A 23,796-nucleotide genomic window follows, 5' to 3' on the forward strand; every position below is an offset into this window, starting at 1 on the left:
CCCTAGTAAATTAAGCAATGGTTAAAATGCATTAGTGCAATTATTGTTTTTATTTTAAAATTTATATTCATTATTGTATGACAAAGCAGATGTAATGAGTCAGAACGATGGGTCTTATGAATCTATTACTTGCCAACTCAGAGGATTCCTTGAGACCTTTTATTTAAAAAAATTTCATTGCAAGTAGAGGGGCTTCCATTGTGCTTCAGCTCTGTTGTTTATCAGTTATTCCTTCACATGGCCTTCATAGATACCCAGTTTTTTACAAGACCTATGCTTCTCACGTCAACTTGAGATGCTCTAGTAGAGCTGGATTAGATGATTGTGGAATAACATTTCCTCAAAGGTGCTTAGAATATTGGCTTTGGGTACCTCCATGTCGATGGCAATTGCTCAAGCAGGATGCTCCAGTCAACCTCTGTCAATTTCTCCCTGGTATTGGTTTGGATGGGAACAGTCAACAGATTAAGATTTGGAGCAAGCTCATAGACACACATATCCAAAGGACAAGTAGTAAGTGCTGAGGTTCTGGCATGAAAAAGTTGGATAGAAAGTTGGAATGAGCAACAATGAGAAGAAGCTTAAGAATAAATAACGGTTCAGTAAAGGGACCACATGGCTCTTTAACAATTCACAAGACATTTTGCAGGTTTTTCTAGAAAAAGTAGTACTATACCCATCCAATTCCAGGCTGATGTCAGAAGAGAAGAACTGTTCTCTATTCAGTGACCTCCTTGCAGTGCAGCCCTCCACAGTGGCTCCCATAGCCCAATTTAAACCTACAGCTCTCCAGACCACTGGTTCAAAACCAGAATTCCCCCTTACACCTGAAAGTGGACCACACCCAGTGGTATAGCAAGGGTAGGAGGCGCCTGGGGCAGTGGTGACCCTGTGCCATCCTCTCCACCTCCCCTCCATCAACCCCCACCCCTTCTTCTCCGCCCCCCCCCCCCACTCCTTCCACGCCAACCTAGGGTTACCATATGGCTTCAGAAAAAAGGAGGACAGATTGAGACATCCAGGTTTTACTTCCATTGCTTTCAGTAGAAGTAAAACTTGGATATCTCAATCCATCCTCCTTTTTCTAGAGCCATTTGGTAACCCTATACCAACACCCCCCCCCTAAATACTCTTTCCGCACCACACTCACGCCCTCCCTTTCCATCCCTGTATCTCTTAAAATCTTCACCAGCATGAGTTGCTTCTCCAGCCTGCTGCTCGTGGTGGCTTTCCCTTTGATGTCACTTCCTGGCCCCGTGACCCAGAAGTGATTTCAGAGGGAGCCAGGCCAGCGCGAACAGCAGGCTAGAGTAGTTGCTTGCACTGGTGAAGATTTTAAAGAGGTACAGGGGAGGGGTGAGATGGGGAAGGGAGGGTGTGAGCTTGGCACAGGGGTGGTGAAGAAGTGCCAGTGCCCCACCAAGACGGCATCTTAGGCGGTCCACTCCCGCACCCCCCCCCCTCCCTTATTATGCCACTGGCCACACCAGACACATCCCATCCTACAGAGACATAAGTCACCTTTCTGGGCTACTTCTGGCTCCCATTCGACCCATGTATCCATATAGTTAAGTTTTTCACCCACTCTACTGTACTGTTCCCTTTGTTTTTTGCAACTCAAATACACGACCCTGCAATTTTTTTTTCAGATTTAAAAGTGCAATTTGAGGATCAGAGAAATCCATTGAAGACATTTTGGCCCACATTCTTTTTTTATATCATTTTTTATTAAAGAGGCAACCAGAGAAACAGACGGTATACAGTATACAATGTGCGTATAGATAAACAGAAGGAAATAATCGAAGAGACAACAGTTGACAGTAACGGTGCATACAGAACCATGAAGCAAAGCAAATGCGGCGGAATACAGAAAAGTTGATAGAAAGAGAGACCTCACTAAAACCCACTGACTAGGTGCCGAGAGAAGGAGCCAAAGCTACAAAGGCACCAATTGTGGACAAAGCAAGGAAGCCGATCAAAGCACAAAATCTCCATTCCGAGAACAGTCCAGCGCATGGCCAGTCTGCTACTCCTGTCAGCCCCATAATTTTCGAAAGCCTAATCCCCCCAAGACAAAGACAACATACACACCATACTACTAAAAAACAATCATTCCACAGACATACCTAAGATATACTCTCCAGTCAAACCCCCCCCCCCCCCCCGTCTTTGGCCCACATTCTATAAATGGCACCTTAAGTGCTGGTAGACATCCTACCGGAACCTATCTTAATTGGTAAAAGCCATTTTAAAAGGTTTTAAACATTGTTTAAAAAAAAAAAGTAGGCACCTAGAAAAATGGCACCTTCGTCGTGACAGTGAAGGCACCTTAGAAGACCTAAGGTCGAAGTAGGCGTGATTAATCAACTTTGGCATTCTAAATTACTTGACTCTCATCAAAGGTAAGTGCCACAAATGTAGGCCTTTAAAACCCTGACCTACGTTTCCGGTGCCTACCTTTGATGAAGGCCGCGATTCTGTAAACAGTGCCATTGCATGATTGGCATGTGATCGGCCACGGCCACCTTTTTATAGGTAGCCGTCTATAAGGGCGTTATTTACAGAGTCTGGCCCTTTGCTGCATTAACTATTTTAATGAGGGAAAAAAATGGTGACTGCTATTTCTTAGCAAGTTGCATTAAGATATTTCTGTGTCTCTAGAGGACTTGTCCCCGAAGCGTCAGAGAGCGAAGTGACCTACCTAAGGTCTTGCAGCATATTAAGAGGATTTGAATCCTGGCTTTTCCTCCCTCTTACCCCCATTGCTATATCTACTAAGCTGTTCTTCTGCTCCAGTACTGTTGTTAATCAGCTGCTCGGTGTAGAAGGTTAAAAAGGAGGAACATTCTAGAGCCCTCGGGATTTTTCATCTCTTTATGTGAGAGCAACTGTTCCTTCCCTAGAGAAAAATGTGTCCCAGTGAGTAACATGCATTTATTGGTAGATTTGCTATGCAAATATCAATTAGAGTGCTATGTGGGAAATTCGATTTCACGATATTTTATTTAAAAAAATATATATATTTATAAAGTACAATAAAGACACCACACTATGGTGGTACAGTAATGTGCCAAATAAACACACTTATAGTAGATCAAATGATATAAATTACACAAAAACCCTTCAACTGTGAATAAGTCAAGGTGCTGTAATGAGCACTATGATGTATACATTTCATAGTTAACACTTCCATCTACTAAAAAAAGATGGATGCGTGTGCATCTCTAATGTAAGATCTATATAGTATGTTATAGAAACATAGAAACATGATGGTAGATAAAAGGACAAATGGCCCATCCGCAGCATCCACTATCTCCTCCTCTCCCTATTGGCTAAGGCTCTTTACACCTGCATTGTGATGTCATAGAACTTTATCTGCCATCATGTTACAATGTTTGTATAACCATAAAGACCAAATGGCCCATCCAGTCTGCCCATCCGCAGTAACCATGATCTCTTCCTCTCTCTAAGAGATCCCAGGTTTTCTTGAAATCAGACATAGTCTCTGTCTCCACCACCTCTACTGGGAGGCACATGCTGCCAAAAATTTGTAAGGAGGAAAAAGCCTCAGATCCTTCCCTTTGCCTCCCAGAGAATGGGCAAATGGTTAAAGAATATGTCTGACCTCATCTGCACAAAAAAAAATATAACCTCCTTTACCATTCAAGATAGCTCTGTGAGGTACAGTAACATGTTGGGAATTTGGATCTGTTGAATTTCCTTGAATGTCTTGGTAAGGGGCACGGAAACAGCACTGCACATAACAAGAGGGCTACTAGTGCTAATACAAGCCCCATCTTTCAGCAGGAAGGCATCCCGATATTTATGTCTTTCAAATGTAATTATCTCTCTTCTTTACAGTGCGAAAACAAGAAATCATTAAAGTGACAGAACAGCTGATCGAAGCAATAAGCAATGGGGATTTTGAATCATACACGTGAGTTTTTTCTTCCGAAGGAATACCAAGCAAACACATGTAGGGGTGGAATTAAGTGATTCAGCCAGAGCCTGTCCTCCACCCTTCCCTTCAAAGATTGAAGAGCTATACTACTTGGTCCAGTGCTGATTCCTGCACAGCTGCTTCTGCTCCTGGCCACCTGAGGCTCATTAGTGGTTTCCGATGTCAGGATGTAGCTACTGCAAGAGTATGGGCTTCCTGAAAGGTGTGGCATGGGTCAATTGCTACAATTTGGCCCAAAAGATGAGTTTCTAGTGGTCTAGAAATTGTAGGAATATAAGTAGGAATATAATTTTTATTGTGAGCTGCTCTGAACCTATTTGTGGGGAGAAGGCGGTTTATAAATACCAATTTAGATTATATTAGACTAGATCAGTGCTCTTCAACCAGTCCTCAGGCCACATCCAGTCAGCTAGGTTTTCAGGAGGCATTCATTGCCAATATCCTGAAAATTTAACTGGCTGAGTATGCCCCGAGGACTGTGTTGAGAACCAAAGGTCTCAATGGCAGGTATCAGTGGCGTAGCCAGGGTGATAGGCGTCCGGGGCGGAGGCACCCCTCCCCTGCCCTCTTCTTCGCCCCCTCCAGCTCCTCTCGCTCCTTCCCTGCCCCCTCCTGCCACACGCACGCGCCGCTTCCCTTCCCCGTACCTCTGTAATATTCCTGGCACAAGCAGCAGCTCCCAAGCTACTGTTGTGCCAGCGTTGGCACTTCCTCCAAACGTCCCTTCCTAGGTCCAGGAAGAGAAATCAGAGGAAGAGCCGATGCCGGTGTGACAGCAGGCTGCTCGCGCCAGGAACATCACAGAGATACAGAGAAGGGAAGCGACATGCATGAGCGTCAGTAGGGGTGGGGAAGGAACGGAGGGGGGGGAGGGCGGAAAGTAGGATGGGTGCCTGTGCCCTCACCAAGAGGGCGCCTGGGGCAGATCGCTTCCCCTCCCCCCCTTACTATGCCACTGGCAAGTGTGTAGAGGTAAAACAAGATGAGTTAGCGAGATTAAGGGTAGTCTGCGGGACAGCTCCAACAACAGATGACAATACAATGAACAGTTTTAAAATGCAGGTAGCAAATATTACATTACAGTAGTGATTTCTATTCCGCCATGACCTTGAGGTTCAAGGCGGATAATATGGGGTCACTAATATAAAAAAATGTTTATGATACGATTAAAATTTGGGGCATCATTAAAAATGTTAGAAACTTGTACTAGTAACCTTCCGACTCCCTTTTAACCCTGTTCCAAAATGATCAACGACCCTAAACTGAAGAATCAGAGATCTGCAGGAGTTTCTGAAAAAGCTAGGAAAATTTTCCCTACCTTTTATGAACTGTTTTTACAGATCTTAAGAAGAAAACAGGAGTAGGAATTTGTACAATAAGCAACATGACTCTGTAAAATCTATGATAACATCTTGGCTCTTCAAAAGAAAAAAAGTCTTAGCAGAAGTTCAGTCAGAAGCTGTAAGTTGTGGCTTTAAGGCAAGTCTTTTTTTTGCATATTTCCAGAGTCCCTAGTGATGAAACGTACTGGGATACTTTACTAAAAGGGGCTCACTGTTGAATCTAGCTTAGGATTGTGAATTTGTGATCGAGGTGGAAGATGATATCTTCTTTCTCAGGGGACCCTCTGCCACTAGAGGGCATCCGCTCAAACTCAGGGGCGGGAAATTTCATGGCGACATCAGGAAGTATTTCTTCACAGAAAGAGTGGTTGACCGTTGGAATGAGCTTCCAGCGCAGGTGATCGAGGCCAGCAGCGTGCTGGACTTTAAGAATAAATGGGATACCTATGTGGGATCCCTACGAGGGTCGAACTGAAACATCGGTCACTAGGTATAGGCTTAAGAGGATGGGTCAGCAGACTTGATGGGCTGATCGAGACCTGCATCGTGTTGGACTTTAAGAATAAATGGGATAGCCATTCGGAAAGACTCTTCTATTCAGGGATTCCAACACGACTCATTCTCTGCTAAACTTTCTGCTTATGCAGATGATATTCTACTTTATGTCACCCCGGAATCTTTATCCTCGGTTCTGTCCCAGATTCGCCGCTACTCAGCTATCTCCGGCTATAAGCTAAATATTTCTAAGTCTGAAATTATGCCATTAAACTGTATAGATGTGCAGATAGAGGTCACTGGACAGGGATTTCTTTGGTCCCCCCCCAAAATAAAATATCTCGGAATCTTCTTTAGTCCCTTTCTAGATTCCACTTTACAATTTAACACCGAACATCTTATCTCTACCATTATTACATGTACGCGCATATGGTCTCCGCTCAACCTCACTTGGTTTGGCCGTCTCTCTACCATTAGGATGATAATCGTCCCTAAACTAAACTATGTTCTCAGCATGCTACCCATACTCCTTCCTCACAATGTTTACGCCCGCATGGAGAAACTCCTTGTGGATTTTCTTTGGCAGGGAAAACAACCCAGAATTGCGCTTAAAAAATTGAAATCCCCTCGTGACTGTGGGGGTGTTAATTTTCCTTGCTTCAGAAGCTACCACATGGCCTTCTTAATGTCACAGGGCTCTCTTTGGCAGGAATCTAATCCGACGTCCGTCAATCCCAACTGGCTACAACTCAAATTCATCTTGACGGATCCTTTTTCTCTTAAACATGTCCCTTGTATGCCTCTAACTTCTTATATAAAAGCTAATCCCATCCTTCTGAGTACATGGTCGGCGATTTGCTACGTTGATTCTATTTCCCCTCATAAATGGGCAGAATCTTCGTCAGCTCCGGTCTGGAACAATCCTCGGATCACAATTAATAAGGAGATGGTGGCGTGGAAGAGATGGCAACAGCAGGGAATTTGGTATATTCATCATCTTCTCCAGAATGACCAATGGCTCTCTTTTTCCGATCTCATGATCAAATACCACATCCCTCAATCTCAATACTTCCTCTGGATTCAGCTTCATCATAGCCTCAAATCTGCCTTTCCGTCTCCCACCTCTCTTGCTGATCCTCCTGACTTACCTAATCTTTTTCTTACCTACTCCACTATGAAAGGTCAGACATCTAAGTGGTATAAGTATATCCAATCTCACACCACTACACCTCCCCATGATACCATAGCCAAATGGGATGCCTCATTGCATACATCATTCACCGAACAATCGTGGCTGATCATGTGGCCTAAATTACTGAAGTCACTTCGATCAGCCTCACATGTACAAACAGCTATATTCCTGTACCATAGGGCTTTTTGGACTCCTGCGAAATCAGCCAAAATAAACCGATCATACGATGGTTGTTGCTGGACCTGTAAGTCATCTGATGGCTCCTTACTTCATATGCTCTACTCCTGTACATATGTCTCATCTTTCTGGTCGAATGTATGGTCTACAATTGCCCGTATCTTGCAAATTACCGATGCGTTTTCCTTTGACTTATTATTTAATGGCTCTTCGATACTCTCTTCCCCTTTATCCATTACTCATGAACGGTTGTTAATTATACTTTTATTTACTGCTCTCTCCACTATTCTCCACAATTGGAAAGATTCCACTAAATTACATGTCAATCAATGGTGGAACTCAATTTGTCTCCTCGTGAAATATGAATGTCATTTTGCTGAACGCAATAATTCCATGTCCTCTTATGCAAAAATTTGGTCCCCCTTGCTTGAATATTGTAAATCAGACCCTTGACTACTGCACTCATTAGTATGATATGTATCTTGCCTCACCCTTAGTCTTTTAATTTCAGGCACCTCTCCGGTTTTACCATGTTTCATTTAATATTCTTTATGTCAATTTCTTTATTTTATGCTTGGATCATTTAAACTGATTACTCTGGTATACTGTCAGAACTTAGCACCTAATATGTATTATGTTTTTTTCCTGAACTGATGTCTTTTCAACTTCTATTTTATTTCTGATGCATTCAATCATTTATGACTATTATTCCACTATGGATGCACTTCACATTTGTTAATGACATTGTTATAATGTGCTCCTTGTTGGAGCACGCATATTGTTGGCTTTGTATTTCATCTTTTATAAAATCAATAAAACTTTTTGAACTAAAAAAAAGAATAAATGGGACTTTAAGAATAAATGGGATGCCTACAAGGGATCCCTAAGAGGGTCAATCTTAATAAATAGTCACTAGGTATAGACTTAAGAGGAAGGGTCAGTAGGATGGGCAGACTTGATGGGCTATAGCCCTTTTCTGCCATCATCTTCTATGTTTCTATGTTTCTATGAGTTTATGTTCTCCGTGGTAGACAGCAACAGAACAGTGTAGTCAAGTCACTGCAGAAGGCACTCAAAAGCAGAAACAAGGAAGCAAGCTAGGAGACAAAAGAATGACAGACTCATGGTTGAGACAAACACCATAAGAAGTGACTGTGAAATGAACAGCTACGACAGAAAACTAAGCTAAGTTACCACCAAGCGGACTGTTGCAGAGGCCTGAGCTCTGTGAAGATGCTGGGATTCAGAGCTGTAGATTGGGCATCAACAGGATGACGCTTCACAAGAATGAAAGATGATGCCACCATCACTATCTATAATAATAAAACTCTAAGCGCGCATGCGCACTCTCACCGCGTGTTCCCTGAGATCTGATCTGTCGGGATGTGCCGGCAAGAGTGCGCATGTGCGCTTACTACGTATCCGAAGGTGCGCTAGAGACGCGACAGGCGCGTTCGGCGGCAGGACATTTAAAGGCAGCCACAGAGGGGGAAAATAAAAGTGTACCATAGTCATCAGAGGGCACGGGGCAGCGGTCCAGGAGTGACAGAAAAGGAGAAGAGAGAGTTGGTGTCACTCGGAGACGGCCGCCGCAGCCCCTGTCACCGCCTAGGCCTCCCGGCTACTCACAAGCGCCCTCCGAAGGGCTGGAGCACAAAGAGCGCCTCCTGCCCCCCCCCTCCCCAGGACGAAACGAGAAACGGAGCCAGCCCGGCCTCCGCGACAGACCCGAGGAGCCCAGCAACTTCCTGCCCCGGCTCTTGTGCTGATCCAGCCGCCCGGGACCCTAGTCCTTTGCCGCCCCCACCTTCCCTTCCCTTCCCATGGTCCTGACTATGAACCTGGTGATTCCAGCAGCGTGTGCAGCAGTCTTCACACGCTGCTTCGGGCCTTTCTACTGCCCTGATTTGCTCTGCCGCATCTCTGATGATGTCATCAGGGACGTGCCAGAGTAAATCAGGGCAGTAGAAGGACCCGAAGCAGCGTGTGAAGACTGCTGCACATGCTGCTGGAATCGCCAGGTTCGTAGTCGGGACCATGGGAAGGGAAGGGAAGGGGGGGCAGTAAGGGACTAAGGGAGCCGGACAGACCGTGGGAAGGGAAAGGGGGTAGAGGAAATGCTATTGCTGTGCACAGGGAAGTGGTGTGGGGGGAGAGAAATGGAGGGGGTGGGAATGCTGCTTTGGCTGCTGCACAGGGAAATGATGGGAGAGAAATGCTGCTGCATAGGAGGCAGGGAGAGAGACAGATAGATAGAAAGACAGACAGCGGGAGGAAGGGAGACAGAAAGAAAAGAAGAAAGACACAGGGGCAGGGAGATACACAGAAATAAAGACAGATAAAACAAAGGGGGCCAGGGACAGAGACAGACAGAAAGAAAGACAGCGGGAGGGAGAGAGACACAGAAATAAAGACAGACAGACATATATTCTAGCACCCGTTAATGTAACGGGCTAAAATACTAGTAGATCTATAAAATTATAAGATTTATCCAACCTGAAGATAGTGACTGAGAGGAGATCCTGAACAGTTTTTCTTTGGCCGATTTCTCTTTCCTCTTAATATTCTTTCCTGGTCATATCTGTTTTATACCAAAACGAACGAGTAAGTTGCATACTCACCCTGGTGCGTCAATTGGAAGCATAACAAAGAAAAATCCAACGGGTAAAAGGCGAACATCAAAACCAAGGAAAAGACTGTAGAATGGAATGTATAAGGTCCAGGAATCTTTATTAAAAACCATACAAAATTATACTCACTAAAAAATGGCTCTCATATACATGGAATACGGACCCAACAGGGGTCCTATTGAAGAAATGGAAGAAAGTTTTTGGAATGTGGTGGCTAGGAACTTAACACCACCATTTTTTATGCCGACACCACTGGTCAATCACTTCACTTCACATATCTTACTCATCACTGGTGGTGTTATGTTCCTAGCCACCACATACCATAAACTTTCTCCCATTTCTTCAATAGGACCCCTGTTGGGTCTGTATTCCATGTATACGAGAGCCATTTTTTAGTGAGTATAATTTTGTATGGTTTTTAATAAAGATTCCTGTACCTTGTACATTCCATTCTGCAGTCTTTTCCTTGTTTTGGTGCCAATTGGAGGCTCCATTATCTGCCTATTGGATCATCTAACTACCCCAGAATTGAAATGCCAGTGCTGTTAGGTCGCTGCGGAAGGGAGCATTGGGAGATGAGCCACCACCCTTGCCCGAGCCTGATGTTACTCTGAGCCTGGAAGTGTGCAATCCTCCAACAGCTTCAGCTGAGCGAGTGTGTAATAATAATAATAATTTTATTCTTATATACCACCAAAACCGTAGTAGTTCGAGGTGGTTTACAACAAAGAAGAGCTGGACAATCAGCGAATAGGTACAATCAGTGAAAATAGATACAATTTATATAGGTAAGCAGGATATAGGTACAATATATAGGTGTATGCCAGAGGCGGTTGTTGAGAGCCCCGGAATGGAAACATAGAAACATAGAATATGACGGCAGAAAAGGGCCTACGGCTCAACAAGTCTGCCCACTCAAATAACCATCCCCTCTAAGTTCCTCTTTGAAGTGAGCCCACGTGTTTATCCCATTTGATCTTAAAGTCAGTTACGTTACTGGCCTCAACTACCTGAAGTGGAAGATCATTCCAACGGTCGACCACCCTCTCGGTGAAGAAGTACTTCCTAGTGTCACCATGAAATCTCCCGCCCCTGATTTTCAGCGCATGCCCCCTTGTCGCCGTAGGGCCTGTAACCTCAATGCGGCCAGTAACGTATTTGAACGTCTCTATCATGTCACCCCTCTCTCTGCGTTCTTCGAGAGAGTAAAGGTGCAACTTACCTAGTCGTTCTTCGTAAGGGACATCCTTGAGCCCTGAAACCATCATGGTGGCCAATCGTTGAACCAATTCCATTCTTAGCACATCTTTCCGATAGTGTGGCCTCCAAAACTGTACACAGTACTCCAGATGTGGTCTCACCATGGACCTGTACAGCGGCATCACCACCTCGAGCTTTCGGCTGACAAAGCTTCTCCGGATGCAACCCAGCATTTGTCTAGCTTTAGATGAGGCTTTCTCCACCTGATTGGCTGCCTTCATATCTTCACTAATGATTACTCCCAGGTCTCGTTCTGCCACAGTTCTGGTTAAGGTCTCACCATTCAGAGTGTAGGTTCTGCATGGGTTTCTGCCACCAAGGTGCATAACCTTACACTTTTTGGCATTGAAATTCAGCTGCCAAAGAGTAGACCAGTGTTCCAGAAAAAGTATGTCCTGTGTCATAGCGTCGGGCATGGTATCTTCGCTCACTATGTTGCACATCATCGGCAAATAATGCAATTTTACCCCGAAGTCCCTGAGGCAGATCCTGTATGAAGATATTAAATAGGATTGGGCCCAGGACCGAGCCCTGCGGTACTCCACTGTGCACTTCCGACTTTTCAGAGGGGGTACCGTTTACCACCACCCTCTGGTGGACCTGCATGACCCAAGGAGATGTCGGACGTACTTGCTGGACTAGCGGATAGAAGATTGGAATGACCTTCGTCACTAAGTTGGAATTGCTAGTTTCCAAGTCGAATCGAGTAAGCACACTCCTATTAAAACTGCTTCCATTATGCTGGATATTCTTTGGGAAGCACTGTCAAAGCTGGATAACTCTCTTTCACAAAAGTTCCTGGCTTTTGTCATCTCAGTCACAGAAGTCAGCTGAGCAGTTTATTTTGCATCAAAATGTTATATCATTAGAAAAAGGATTGAGAAAACAAAGGGAGAGACTAAGTAGCTTTCTGACATACATGTTGTGCTTATGAAAGAAAATACGTTCATTCATCATAAAACTGAAAATCTAGATAATCAGCCAAGATGGAAGACATCACATTTTATAAACTTTCCAAAAGTGTCGTAGTAGCATCCTTAATAAGGGCTACATTATAGTTGTCAAAAGTACTATAGGTCTTATCCTCTTATTTCAAGAATATATAACGTATTTTTCAGACCATAAGACGCACTTTTTCCACCCCCCAAAAAGCGATGCAGAATGTAGGAGTGCGACCTTTGCGCTTCCTGCCTGGTCGTGCAGCCAATCACAGAGCAGCGAGGGATCAGGCAGGAGCGTAAAGGTCGCACTCTTACATTCTGCATCGCTCTTCTAAGACACAGGCAGCCGTCCAGGAGACCATGCTGGACCACCGCCACTAAAAAAAGTACGGGGGTGCTTTGGGCGGTGGGTGGCTTCTGGCAGCTTCAGGCGGCTGCGGGCTTTGGGCTGCAGGTTTTGGGCAGCTTTGGGCTTTGGGCTTTGGTTTTTCCTCCTCTACAGGTGGGTGCATCTTATGGTCCAGAAAATATGGTAATTTTCCATTGGGTATTTTTTTTTTGGGGGGGGGGGGGTTAGTTCAGATTTCTTTATTGAAGTTTGCAATAACAGACAACAGAAATCAAAACAACACACAAACACAGACATCAGAGCAGAACAAATGAAGAACCTTATCTTCCAATTTCATAAGAACCTAGGGACCCCCTTTTATCAAGCTGTGTTAAGGATTTTCTTTAAATCATGAGTCGCTACAGTAAAACCTCCGATGCTCGTAGGAATTCTATGAGCGTTGGATCTTTTACCACAGTGGCCTGCGATTTTTTTTTAAAAAACCCTTATTGCAGCTCGATAAAAGGAGGCTCTAGGAATTCTATGACCATCGGAGCAGTGCAGAGGAATAAGTGCACCGGCCGGCGCTAAAAACCTCTTGCGCAGTTTTGTAAAGGGGGGAGGAGATATTATTGGAATCATTTTCTTCTATTGTGTCTTCTCTTTTGTCTAAACTAGTGGACTGAGATACACAAAAACATTTTGGTTTCCGTATTTGTGGTTAATTTTTCCTCAGTCCTAGACGGAACCATTTCTGTTTCTGAAACAAGATGTTTCTTGGAAATTAACATTATAATTCCTGCAAATAAAAATAAAGAATTCATCCTGTCTGACCCACTGTAAACAGCTTGAGAAACTACATTTTTTTCTTCTTAGACAATTTGTTGTAAACAGGATAATTTTTCCTTCTTTTCTTCCATTTGTCTATTTTCTCTGTCTCTCCTTTGTTCCTTTATTCACATTTACATTGCTCACTCTTCATGTTCCTTATCTGTCTCCATTACTGCCCGTCTGCCTTTCTTTCGCTCCATGTCTCTCACATCCTCTCTGTTTCTCAAATCTCCCTCTGTTCACTTTCTGTTTTTCCCGTATATTTTTTCTTCAGAAAGATGTGTGACCCTGGAATGACAGCCTTTGAACCAGAGGCTCTGGGGAACCTAGTGGAAGGATTAGACTTCCATCGATTCTACTTTGAAAATTGTAAGTATCCCCCTTTCTTTCATGTCAGTCACGATGCTCACTGTTAGATCTAAACATAGAAAAGTCTCTGTGTGCACCTAAGTGTCAGATTCATATGGAAACCCAGTTGCCATGTTTTTGGTTCCTTCTAGGTTGTATTTCTCAATCTCTTATGAGAAAGTGTGTAAACATCTAGAAAGCAAGAGTGTGCCAGTCTATGTAAATACAGACACGGAGTATGACTGTGCTGGGCTCATGCCCACATTTGATGGTCTTGGGAGGGTGAGTGTTTACTCAAAGTGGGGTGGGGGGTGGGGTTTAGGTGATATTCTGGGGGACTTGTGCTGCTATCTAGTGGGTTGTGTGATGTGGAGGGCTTATGCTGATGTAAGGATGGATTGGAGAAAGCGCTATCACGACTGGGATGTGATGAAGAAGGGGTGCCAATGGGATCATGGAACGGCGATTTTAGAAAGCTGTTCCCTCATCTATGGTGGGGGGACTCCGGGAGGGAAGGTTATTCTACATATTTTCGCATTCAAGTAGACACATGAATGTGAACACCCAGTTATAGAAATGGCCTTTATGAGGTAATGAACCAAAACAAAACTGCAGAAAAATGTGCAAGGTGCAGGAATTTATTCAATAAAAGTCATAAAAACATGTAGAACAAATAAACCAATTGTATCCCAAAACTGGTCCTTGTTCTCGTGTGTACCGGACCCGACAGGGCCCTTGTTTCGAAAAACACTTCTTCCTCAGGGGTCCCTGATGAATGGCACATAGGGCTCCTTTTACTAAGGTGTGCTAGCGTTTTTAGCGCATGCACAAAATTACAGCGCGGTACGATTCTAGAATAACGCCAGCTCAATGCTGGCGTTAAGGTCTAGCGTGCGATATTCCGTGCGTTAAGGCCCTCACGCACCTTAGCAAAAGGAGCCCATAGAGTTTCAAAAGACCGGGTTGGATGAAAACAAACAAAATCTCAAACGGAACAGTCGTGAAAAACTCCTGTCGAAAGCGCTTTCGACAGGAGTTTTTCCACGACTGTTCCGTTTGAGATTTTGTTTGTTTTCATCCAACCTGGTCTTTCGAAACTCCATGTGCCATCCATCAGGGACCCCTGAGGAAGAAGTGTTTTTCGAAACACGGGCCCTGTCGGGTCTGGTACATACGAGAACAAGGCCCAGTTTTGGGATACAATGGGTTTATTTATGTTATACATGTTTTTATGACTTTTATTGAACAAATTCCTACACCTTGCACATTTTTCTGCAGTTTTGTTTTGGTTCTTTTTTGCCTTGCTTTTATGGGGCGATTTCATAAGTTGGGAAAAGGTACTGCTTTAATTGAAAAGTTTCTTATATACTGCAAATCTACAAATTTAAGCAGTTTATAACTTACATACATAGACTAGATATAACATTAAAACATACTAGTCTTCAAGACATACAGTATTCAAAAACGTGAACAATATCTTAACATTTCTGTTTTAATTCACAAAAATGCCTGGGGAAACCGATGTGCTTGAAATCGTTTTCTAAATGAACTCAACGACTCAAGTCTTTCTCAATTCCTTTGGGAGGGAGTTCTGTCATTTTTGTGCAGGTTTTTTAAAGACAGCTATGAAAGACTTGACTGCGGAAGCTATAGAATGAACCCAAATATAACCCAAAACGTACAGCCAAAGATCCATCAAATTTAGGGATCCTTATTCTAAGCTGTGGTAAGTGCTAGAGCACGCTTACCACAGCTTAAAAAGGTTTACCGCGAAACGTATTATATACAGGTACTTATTTTGTTTCTAGGGCAACAGAGGGTTAAGTGACTTGCTCAGAGTGACAAGGAGCTGCAGTGGGTATTTTGCCTGTTTGCATGAGCTAACTGGGGTGTTAGCTATTTTTATTAAAAAAAAGCATTTTTGGAGGGGGCATGCAATGGGCGGAGAATGGGCATGGAAGCATTAGCTACCATAGTCGCAATGGTGTGTGCTAAGTGGCTAGCACAGAGTTAACGTGGGAAGCGGTAAGGCTTCTACCTTTTACAGGTACCACACACTAATGCAAGTGTTAGTGCATGACCCTGTAATTCAAAAAAAAAAAATGGAAAATGCCCTTAAAAAAATGCTATGTTAATCCTGAGCTTAATGCATGGGAAAATGTCATGTTAGGACGTGATAAGCCCAACTTTCAGTGCACTTTATTAAAAACAAATAGGCCCTAGAGGCCTAAATATAGGTGACTTAGGGAGGGAAGTTATCAAGCAATGTTAGGGTTTAATGCGCCTTAATGCACGTTAAGCTAGGGTTGTCAGATTTTCCAAACAGAACATCTGGACCCCTAGGCCCGCCTCCCAAGCCCACCCATCCCCGCCCTCAGTCCCACCCTAGCACCGACCCCTGCTGCCTGCTCTTGCCGGACAGGGAGGAAGTCCACGCCTGCACGGACTTTCTCTCTGCCCGACCGTGATTTGAGGAGGCGTTTCAAAACCCGGGCAAAGTTTCGGGTTTTGAAAAGCCATTCGGACCCCCAGACATGTCCTCAAAAGGGGGACGCGTTCGGGGAGATCCGGACGTCTGGTAACCCTACGTTAAACATTAAAGCTCACGGGCATAAAATGGGCTTTAGAATTTAACGCATGCTAATTCCCTCAATGCGCGCTAATGCTGCCTGGTGAATTCCCCCTAAAATAGCAAGTTAGAAGTCTGCTTTTAGCCCAGCTTAAATTCCTAACTTATGGGTTGAAAACAGGTGCTTAACTTATGCTGGCTTTAGCAAAGCTGAGATCGAGGTTTCATCCTCGAGCTGGCGAGGTAAATGCTCCGATGCTCATAGGAAATCTATGAGCGTCGGAGTATTTACCTCGCAGGCCCGCGGTAGAAACCTCTACCATGGCCAGTGACGTAGTGAGGGTGAGAGGTGCCCGGGGTGGTGGTGTCTCTCCCCTGCCCTCTTCTCTGCCCCCCCACCCGCATCCACTCCTTCCCTGCCCCCTCTTGCCACGTGTGCCCGTCCCTTCCCCCATACCTGTTTGACATGCCCAGCGCAAGCAGCAACCCTAACCTGATTCTCATGCCAGCATAGGCTCCTCCTCCGACGTCACTTCCTAGGTACCGGGTCCAGGAAGTGATATCAGAGAAAGAGCCGACGCTGGCGTGAGCAGCAGATTGGGGTTGTTACTTGCACTGGGAATGTTAAAGAGGTGTGGGGGAAGGGAAGGGGAGTGCATGGTAGTGGGGGAAGGGCAGGTGCTGATGCCTCCACCAAGATGGCGCCCTAGGCGGTCAGCCCCCCTCAATCCCCTTACGCTACTGACCACTGCTTTGTAAAAGGAGCTCTTAGGTTTCATGAATATTAGCGTCTCGTAGTATATAGGAGATTCATTATTCCCCTTTTTACATCTGCGGTATTTTGTCTTGCACCTCCAGTGTGGTCCAGGAACAGCAAGCCAGTGCACACCACCATCTTAAACCCACACATCCACCTCATGGGGGATGAATCTGCCTGCATCGCCTACATCCGCATCACACAGTACATTGATGCCGGTGGGGTTCCCCGCACGGCCCAGTCTGAGGAGACCAGGATCTGGCACCGCCGGGATGGCAAATGGCAAATCGTTCACTTCCACAGATCAGGAGCACCTTCCGTTCTACCACAGTAAGAGGACTCCAGTTGCAGTCTCGCTTTAACCCTTTCAGGACCAAGGGACATATTTGTCCCATAACTTTAAAATCCTATAAATTTTGATTGGGATAATCTACAGTTCTAAATTTGATATGTACGGATTCCATATGATACTGCCTTTATGTAAACAAACTGGTTCCGACATTCATTCATTAGCGTCGTTGCCAGATTGACGAGAAGATTCATTTGCCACACTGTCCATAAGCCAGAAGTGTGATTTAAAAAAAAAAAAAATGATATTTCACAAAAAAAATCAATTTTTTGGCATCTGCAAGCCCTTTTTACCATAAAAATGTTGTCAAAACCACAAAAATTGGCCTACAATCCTTATGGTCCTGAAAGGGTTAAGGGGAACAATCGCATTTGTTCTCATAATGTCTCTGTTGCTTGGTTAACTAGCTCCGACAACATGCATTTCTCTCAGCGACCCGTCAAAAGCGCGCCTGACAAAGAGGCAAAACAAAGTTAATAAAACATGGTAAAACATAATGGGGTCCTTTTATGAAGGTGTGCTAACCAATTTAGGGCGCTCTAAATGCTAAGACATTGATTATATTTCTATGGGCATGTTAGCATTTAGCACATTCTAATCTATAGCGCGCCCTAAATTGGTTAGCACGCCTTCATAAAAGGACCCCAATATGACATAACATGGTATGGCGAGACATAGCAAGGCGAGAATAGCATGTCAAAACATAGCAGGCAAACATATGAGGGTCATTTCACAAATAATGCACACTATTTTAAAAAAAAATTTACATGTTTTATTTTTCTTCAAGTGTTTCTTTACAATCCTTCAATATGGTCTCCCTGCTTTGCAATGACCGAGTCCCAACTTCTGGGAAGCTTCATTATTCCAATCAAGACACCGCTTTTGTTCAGTCGCCAAAGGGCTCGGGTACCGGCGGAAAAAAGCTCTTCCAGAGATGCAAAACGATGTCCGCGCATTGGTCGTTTCAACTTTGGAAAAAGGTCGAAGTCTGGTGGACTCATGTCTGGACTGTAGGGAGCAGGAGGTGACACCTCCCAGCCGTATTTGCGTAGTTTCTCAATGACGACATTCTCTATGTGCGGGCAAGCGTTGTCCTGAAGAATGAGTGGCCCAGCCAAGATCAACTGAGGTCGGGATTTTTGCAAAAAAAAAAAATCACGATAACACACTGCTGTGACACTTCTTCTACATGGAACTTTGTCTGTGATGATGATACCTTCATGATCATAAGCAAAAATCATCATTTGTCTGACTTTTGACTGAGCTCGTACAAAATTTTTTGGTTGTGGGAAAGATGGAGCTCTCCACCCATTGGACTGCGATTTCAGCTCCAGCTCAAAGTCTCTGACCCACGTTTCATCAATAGCAACAATGCCTGACCTTTTTCCAAAGTTGAAACAACCTATGCGTGGACATCGTTTTGCATCTCTGGAAGAGCTTTCTTCCGCCGGTACCCGAGCCCTTCGGCAACTGAGCAAAAACGGTGTCTTGGATGGAATAATGAAGCTTCCCAGATGTTGGGACTTGGTCATTGCAAAGCAGGGAGACTATATAATAATAATAATAATAATAATAATTTTATTCTTGTATACCGCCATACCCAAAAAGTTCTAGGCGGTTCACATTCATTAATTACAGTCCGCGGTGATACACGGATTTACAATATATTGACAAAATTACAAATTTACTCAAATTACAAAATATTGACAAAATTACAAATTTACAGAGTTGTAACGAAGTTACCGAACTGTCAAAACTACAAAATTACAGAATTGTAACAAAAAATTACAAGCGATGAAGAGGGGGGGGGGGGCGAGAGGAAAAAACTATAGCTGAGATTTAGCATGGGGTAGTGGTAAGACAGAAGGAAGGGTTGGTACGCGCTAGCGAGTGTGAGATCAAGTGTGGAGGGGGGAGAGTGGGAAGGGGGAGAAGCCGGTGGCAAATGGGATTGAGATCCCTGTTCACGGAAGAGGTGCGTTTTGAGGAGTTTTCTAAAACTAAGGTAAGAGGGGGCCTCGAGTATTATTTGGGCAAGCCAAGGGTTCAGCTTAGCCGCCTGGTAAGCATAGGTTTTGTTGAGAAATCTATTGAAGTGGCATAATCTTATGGGTGGGAAGGCGAACAGCTGGGTTCTACGTGATTTCTTGTTGGTGAGATTCAGCGTGAAATGGTGATTGAGGTAACTCGGTAATAAGCCAAAAACTGTTTTGTAGCAGAAGCAGGCGAATTTGAATATGACTCTGGATTCGAAAGGGAGCCAGTGCAGTTGGTGGTAGAAAGGCGTGATGTGGTCCCATTTGTTCAGGCCGAATATGAGGCGGACGGCAGTGTTCTGGATCAATTTTAGTCTCCTCATGGTTTTCTTTGTGGAGCACAAGTAAATGACATTGCAATAGTCTAGTACACTGAGCACGGAGGATTGTACCAATAAGCGGAAAAAGGAGTGTACATTATTTATGAAATGACCTCATAGTATTACAAGTATGATTAATCTAGTATGACATGACATGGTAAAAATAGTAAGGGGAGCTTAGCCTGATAAAAACCTGGCATGGCAGACATGGAACGGCAGACACTGTGTGCCAGACCTAGCATGTATATACTGTATGGGCTTTTTTAAAATAAAAGTAAAATGTAGGCTTCCTTATAAATAGATCTACTTTTCTTCTTTTTCTACCTTTTTTTTTTTTTTTTTAATACTTTGAATATTGTAAACCGCTTAAATGTATTTTTATTTGTGGTGTGTCAAATAAATTTGAACTGTAACTTCTACTGCTCTCTCAGATTTCTGGCCATCCATCTGCTTTGTAGTTGGGAAGCTTATTGATTTATACTACTACTACTATTTATCAGTTCTATAATGCTGAAAGGTGTACACAGTGCTGTACATTCAACTACATGGTCTCTGCATAGAAGAGCTTACAATCTAATTGGGACAGACAGGCAGATAGAACAAATGGGGGTTGGGGAGTTTCTTGCAGAGAGAATGATAAAATGGACATAGGTATTTTGGGAGTGGGCGTTAGAAGTTGAAGGCTGCTTCAAAAAAGTGGGCTTTCAGCTTGGATTTGAATACACTTCCCCCTCCGTATTTTAAGCCCTGAAAGCCCCCCCTTAAGCCTTACCTGGTGGCCTAGCGGGTTTTTAGGCAGGAGCGATCTTCCCACGCTCCTGCCCCGTGCAGATCGCTCACAGGAAATGGCTTGAGCTTAAAAATATCCTGAAAAATGAAAATGCAATTTTTGGTTTAAAACCGCGAATAAGCAAATCTGTAGATACGGAATTCATGAATATGGTGGAGGAAGTGTACTGCTAGAGATGAAGCGTGATATACTAACTCAGGCAGTCTGTTCCTGGCCTATAGTGCAGCAAGAAAGAATGGACTGAGTCTGGAGTTGGCAGTGGAGAAGAAGGGTACAGATCAGAGGAATGAAGTTCACAAGGGAGGAGGCATGGGGGGGGGGGGGGAGATAAGTGAGGAATGATATTAAGGGGTTTCAGAGTGAATGCTACAATACCGACTTGTGGGTTTTTTTGTGTCTCGCAGCTGAGGTGGCAGCAGGTGGCCCAGGAGAGGCTTGTGTCACTGCATGAGAACACACAGGAAGAATTCCATCCTTCATCCTAGAGATCTAACCCGTGGGACTTCGCTACCGACTACTGCTTGGACCCTGCTGGCACTCCACCTCTTTCCTCCTCCTCATTCTCCCGTCAAAGTCTCCTCCTTGAAAAGGGAATTCAGTTGGTCTATTTCTCCCATTCTTTTCAGTTACTTGTATTGCCATAGGAGTGTGAGAGACCCTAGTAGGTGCTAGGGTAGGCAAGAGTGGTTCGGTTCTTTTGCAGAGAACAAGATGGCAGGAGGAAGGTGACGACCAGGCTAAGAGAATGCCTCTGTCCACTGAAGAAATTTGCACTAACACAGGCCTGGGTCAGCCACATGGAAATCCCAGACTTCCACTTTTTTCTAACACTTCTTTCCTTCCTTGTGGCATAAGCCCTCCTCCCCACATCTCCACTATTTGAAAGGTTCATCAGTTTTAAAATGCCACACCTTGGAAACTGACTGGAAGTATGGTCCTGCATGTGTGTAAGTAGTGCTATCAACTTTAAAATTACGCTATTATACCGAGTTTTTAGTAGCCGTGTTGCTCCTGGAAGAAACTGGATTCTTTGTAGTTTGTGATGGCTGCAATCGAACCAACATGAGAATAATCGTAGAAGCGGCGCGCCAACCTTTTCTCTGGACTCTGCAGCCAGTCAGGTTTTCAGGATGGCCACAGAGAAAGCGCATGAAATCAGTTTGCACGTGCTCAGTCTGTAATGCGTGTAAATTGATCTTATGAATATTCATTGTGGGTCTCCAGGAAAACCTGAATGCCCGGGGAGGGGAGGGGGGGAATCACCAGGACAGGTTAGAGAAGTCCTGGGAATTATGTGAGCTTTGGACGAGGGGGGGACTCATGCGATTTCAGACATTCAAGTTTTACAACATCTTCAGTTTATTCTTATGCTGGATTAAAAAAAAAGGTATATCCTAGTATAATGAGCTCTCTTTTACGACAAGTGAATATTTGAAATTATTATGTTCGTTTTCCTCTCTTCCTCTTGCTGACAACACCAGAGCCTTGTTGCTCTCTAACTGGACTTTTTCTGGCGTTTAAAGAGCAGGGGTGAAACGCAGAAAGGAGAAACATTTTTGACATTTTACATGTACATTTTTATACTGCAATATATCAATTCGTATATACAGAAATAGAGAATATACAGTATACATAGGTGTTGCACACATCATCTCTCATGTAAAGAGGACACTACATAAATGGTATTTGGTTTGTCTGGATCAAAATAATTGAAAACAATTTCGGAGTACAGAAATATATTAGAAACCTAGAATGGGACTCCCAATGAAATAATTCATTTGGCAATGGGCTAGTTACAAGCAGCGGTTGTAACTGGCCATAGCGGGGTCACTGCAAAGCGTTTCTGCAGCACTCAGCATTGAAACAGCTGCGTTTAACACTGACACTTGTACAAAACTTTGTTTTGCAATGTTAATACAGTAGACTCTCTGTTAACTGGAACTCAAGGAACCAGAACTCGCGCAACAAGCAAACCCCCCCCCCCAAAAAAAAACAAAAAAAAAAAACCCAAAGAAATACTGTAATACTTTAAATAAAAATAAAAATAAAATCAGTTTCTGGCGGAAATATAAGTGTAAACTTGGTACGCCACACCTGAGTTTGCCCACGCTTTGCCTACCACGTCTGGTAGTTTGTGTAGAATAGTTTATGGTATGGGGTATAGTACTAGTTAGGCCTATTTTTAATAGTAACTCTCAAGCAACCAGAAACTCCATTTATCCGGCATCTATCAATCCCCATGGGTGCCGGTTAACTGAGAGTCTACTGTACCTCAATAAGCTAATAGAGAGAAGACAAAAAGGTGGATTTAAAGCCTTCTTTCTCCAGTTTCCTCCTTCACTGAAGAGTTATTTTATGCCATCCTCCTGTTGAGTGAAACCAGGGGAGGAGAGGAAGGTGGTCAATATGGGCTAGAATCAGGGATCTCAAAGTCCCTCCTTGAGGGCCGCAATCCAGTCGGGTTTTCAGGATTTCCCAAATCAATATGCATTGAAAGTAGTGCATGCATATAGATCTCATGCATATTCATTGGGGAAATTCTGAAAACCCGACTGGATTGCAGCTCTTAAGGAGGGACTTTGAGACCCCTGGGCGAGATTGCCAAAAATCAGTGCTGTAAAAAATTTGGAGCTCAATGCCATTCTATAATGGATAGTCAGAGATAAGCGTCCATTATAGAGGAGCATCAAGTGACGATTTTGGAACCCGAATTTGGGCACCAAGACTTACGCCCGCTGAAATCAGGTTCGATTCCCAGTGCCCAATTTGGGCGCACATCCTCAGTATTCCACGACAGCGCAAATTGTAGGAATGCCTCCCATGACCACGCTTCCCTTTTGGGTGAGATTTGGGGGCACATCGTCCTAGAATGGTGCATCGGAAGATGCATGCCCAGATTCAAATTGGTGCTAATTAGCACCCCAATTATTGGAGGTAATTGGCTTGTTAGCCAATTTAGTTAAGCGCACATCTTGCTTTGGCGCCCACCCTATAAATATGCTAAACATCTATGCTGGTTGTTAGCTACGATCTTACTAGGGTTACCATATGGCTCCAGAAAAAGAGAGGACGGATTGAGATATCTGGGTTTTACTTCCATTGAAAGCATTAGAAGTGAGGAGGATGGAAATAGACATCTGGGTTTTACTTCAAGTTTCAAGTTTATTAGTTACTTGATATACCATTTATCCAGAATATCTAAACAGTTTACAATGCAGTTAATATATATATAAAAAAATAAAAATTTAAAACCAAAGTGAAACTGACATGATACAGTGGGAGAGGGGGGGGGGTAATGGGTGCATAATTATATCGAGATTAAAAAAAATACGAAAGCAAGGAAGGGAAGAGGGAAATCACGAGAGGAAGGGGAGAGCTCCATTGAAAGTAATGGAAATAAAACCTGGATGTCTCAATCCTTCCTCCTTATTCTGGAGCCCTCGGACAAAGTACTGTAGCTGCAAAGTTA

The 23,796-nt window shown here is 43.9% G+C and overlaps 1 protein-coding gene across 2 annotated transcripts in view; it reads left to right on the forward strand.

Moving 5' to 3' along the window:
- Nucleotides 1-22,798, forward strand: part of CAMK2A (calcium/calmodulin dependent protein kinase II alpha) — a 220,790-nt gene extending 197,992 nt beyond the window's left edge. The window contains exons 16-19 of one of the 2 annotated variants that reach the window (XM_033927288.1): nt 3,862-3,937; nt 13,433-13,527; nt 16,934-17,162; nt 20,732-22,798. In XM_033927288.1, the coding sequence (XP_033783179.1) occupies nt 3,862-3,937; nt 13,433-13,527; nt 16,934-17,162; nt 20,732-20,735 (404 nt within the window). In that variant the 3' untranslated portion in view covers nt 20,736-22,798. Of the gene's footprint in view, nt 1-3,861; nt 3,938-13,432; nt 13,528-16,933; nt 17,167-20,731 lie in introns of those variants that run through there. The other variant, XM_033927289.1, reaches the window with a different exon arrangement.
- Nucleotides 22,799-23,796: the final 998 nt, after the last annotated feature.

This window comes from Geotrypetes seraphini, chromosome 18, assembly GCF_902459505.1.
Source record: "Geotrypetes seraphini chromosome 18, aGeoSer1.1, whole genome shotgun sequence".
Taxonomy (NCBI): Eukaryota; Metazoa; Chordata; class Amphibia; order Gymnophiona; family Dermophiidae; genus Geotrypetes; species Geotrypetes seraphini.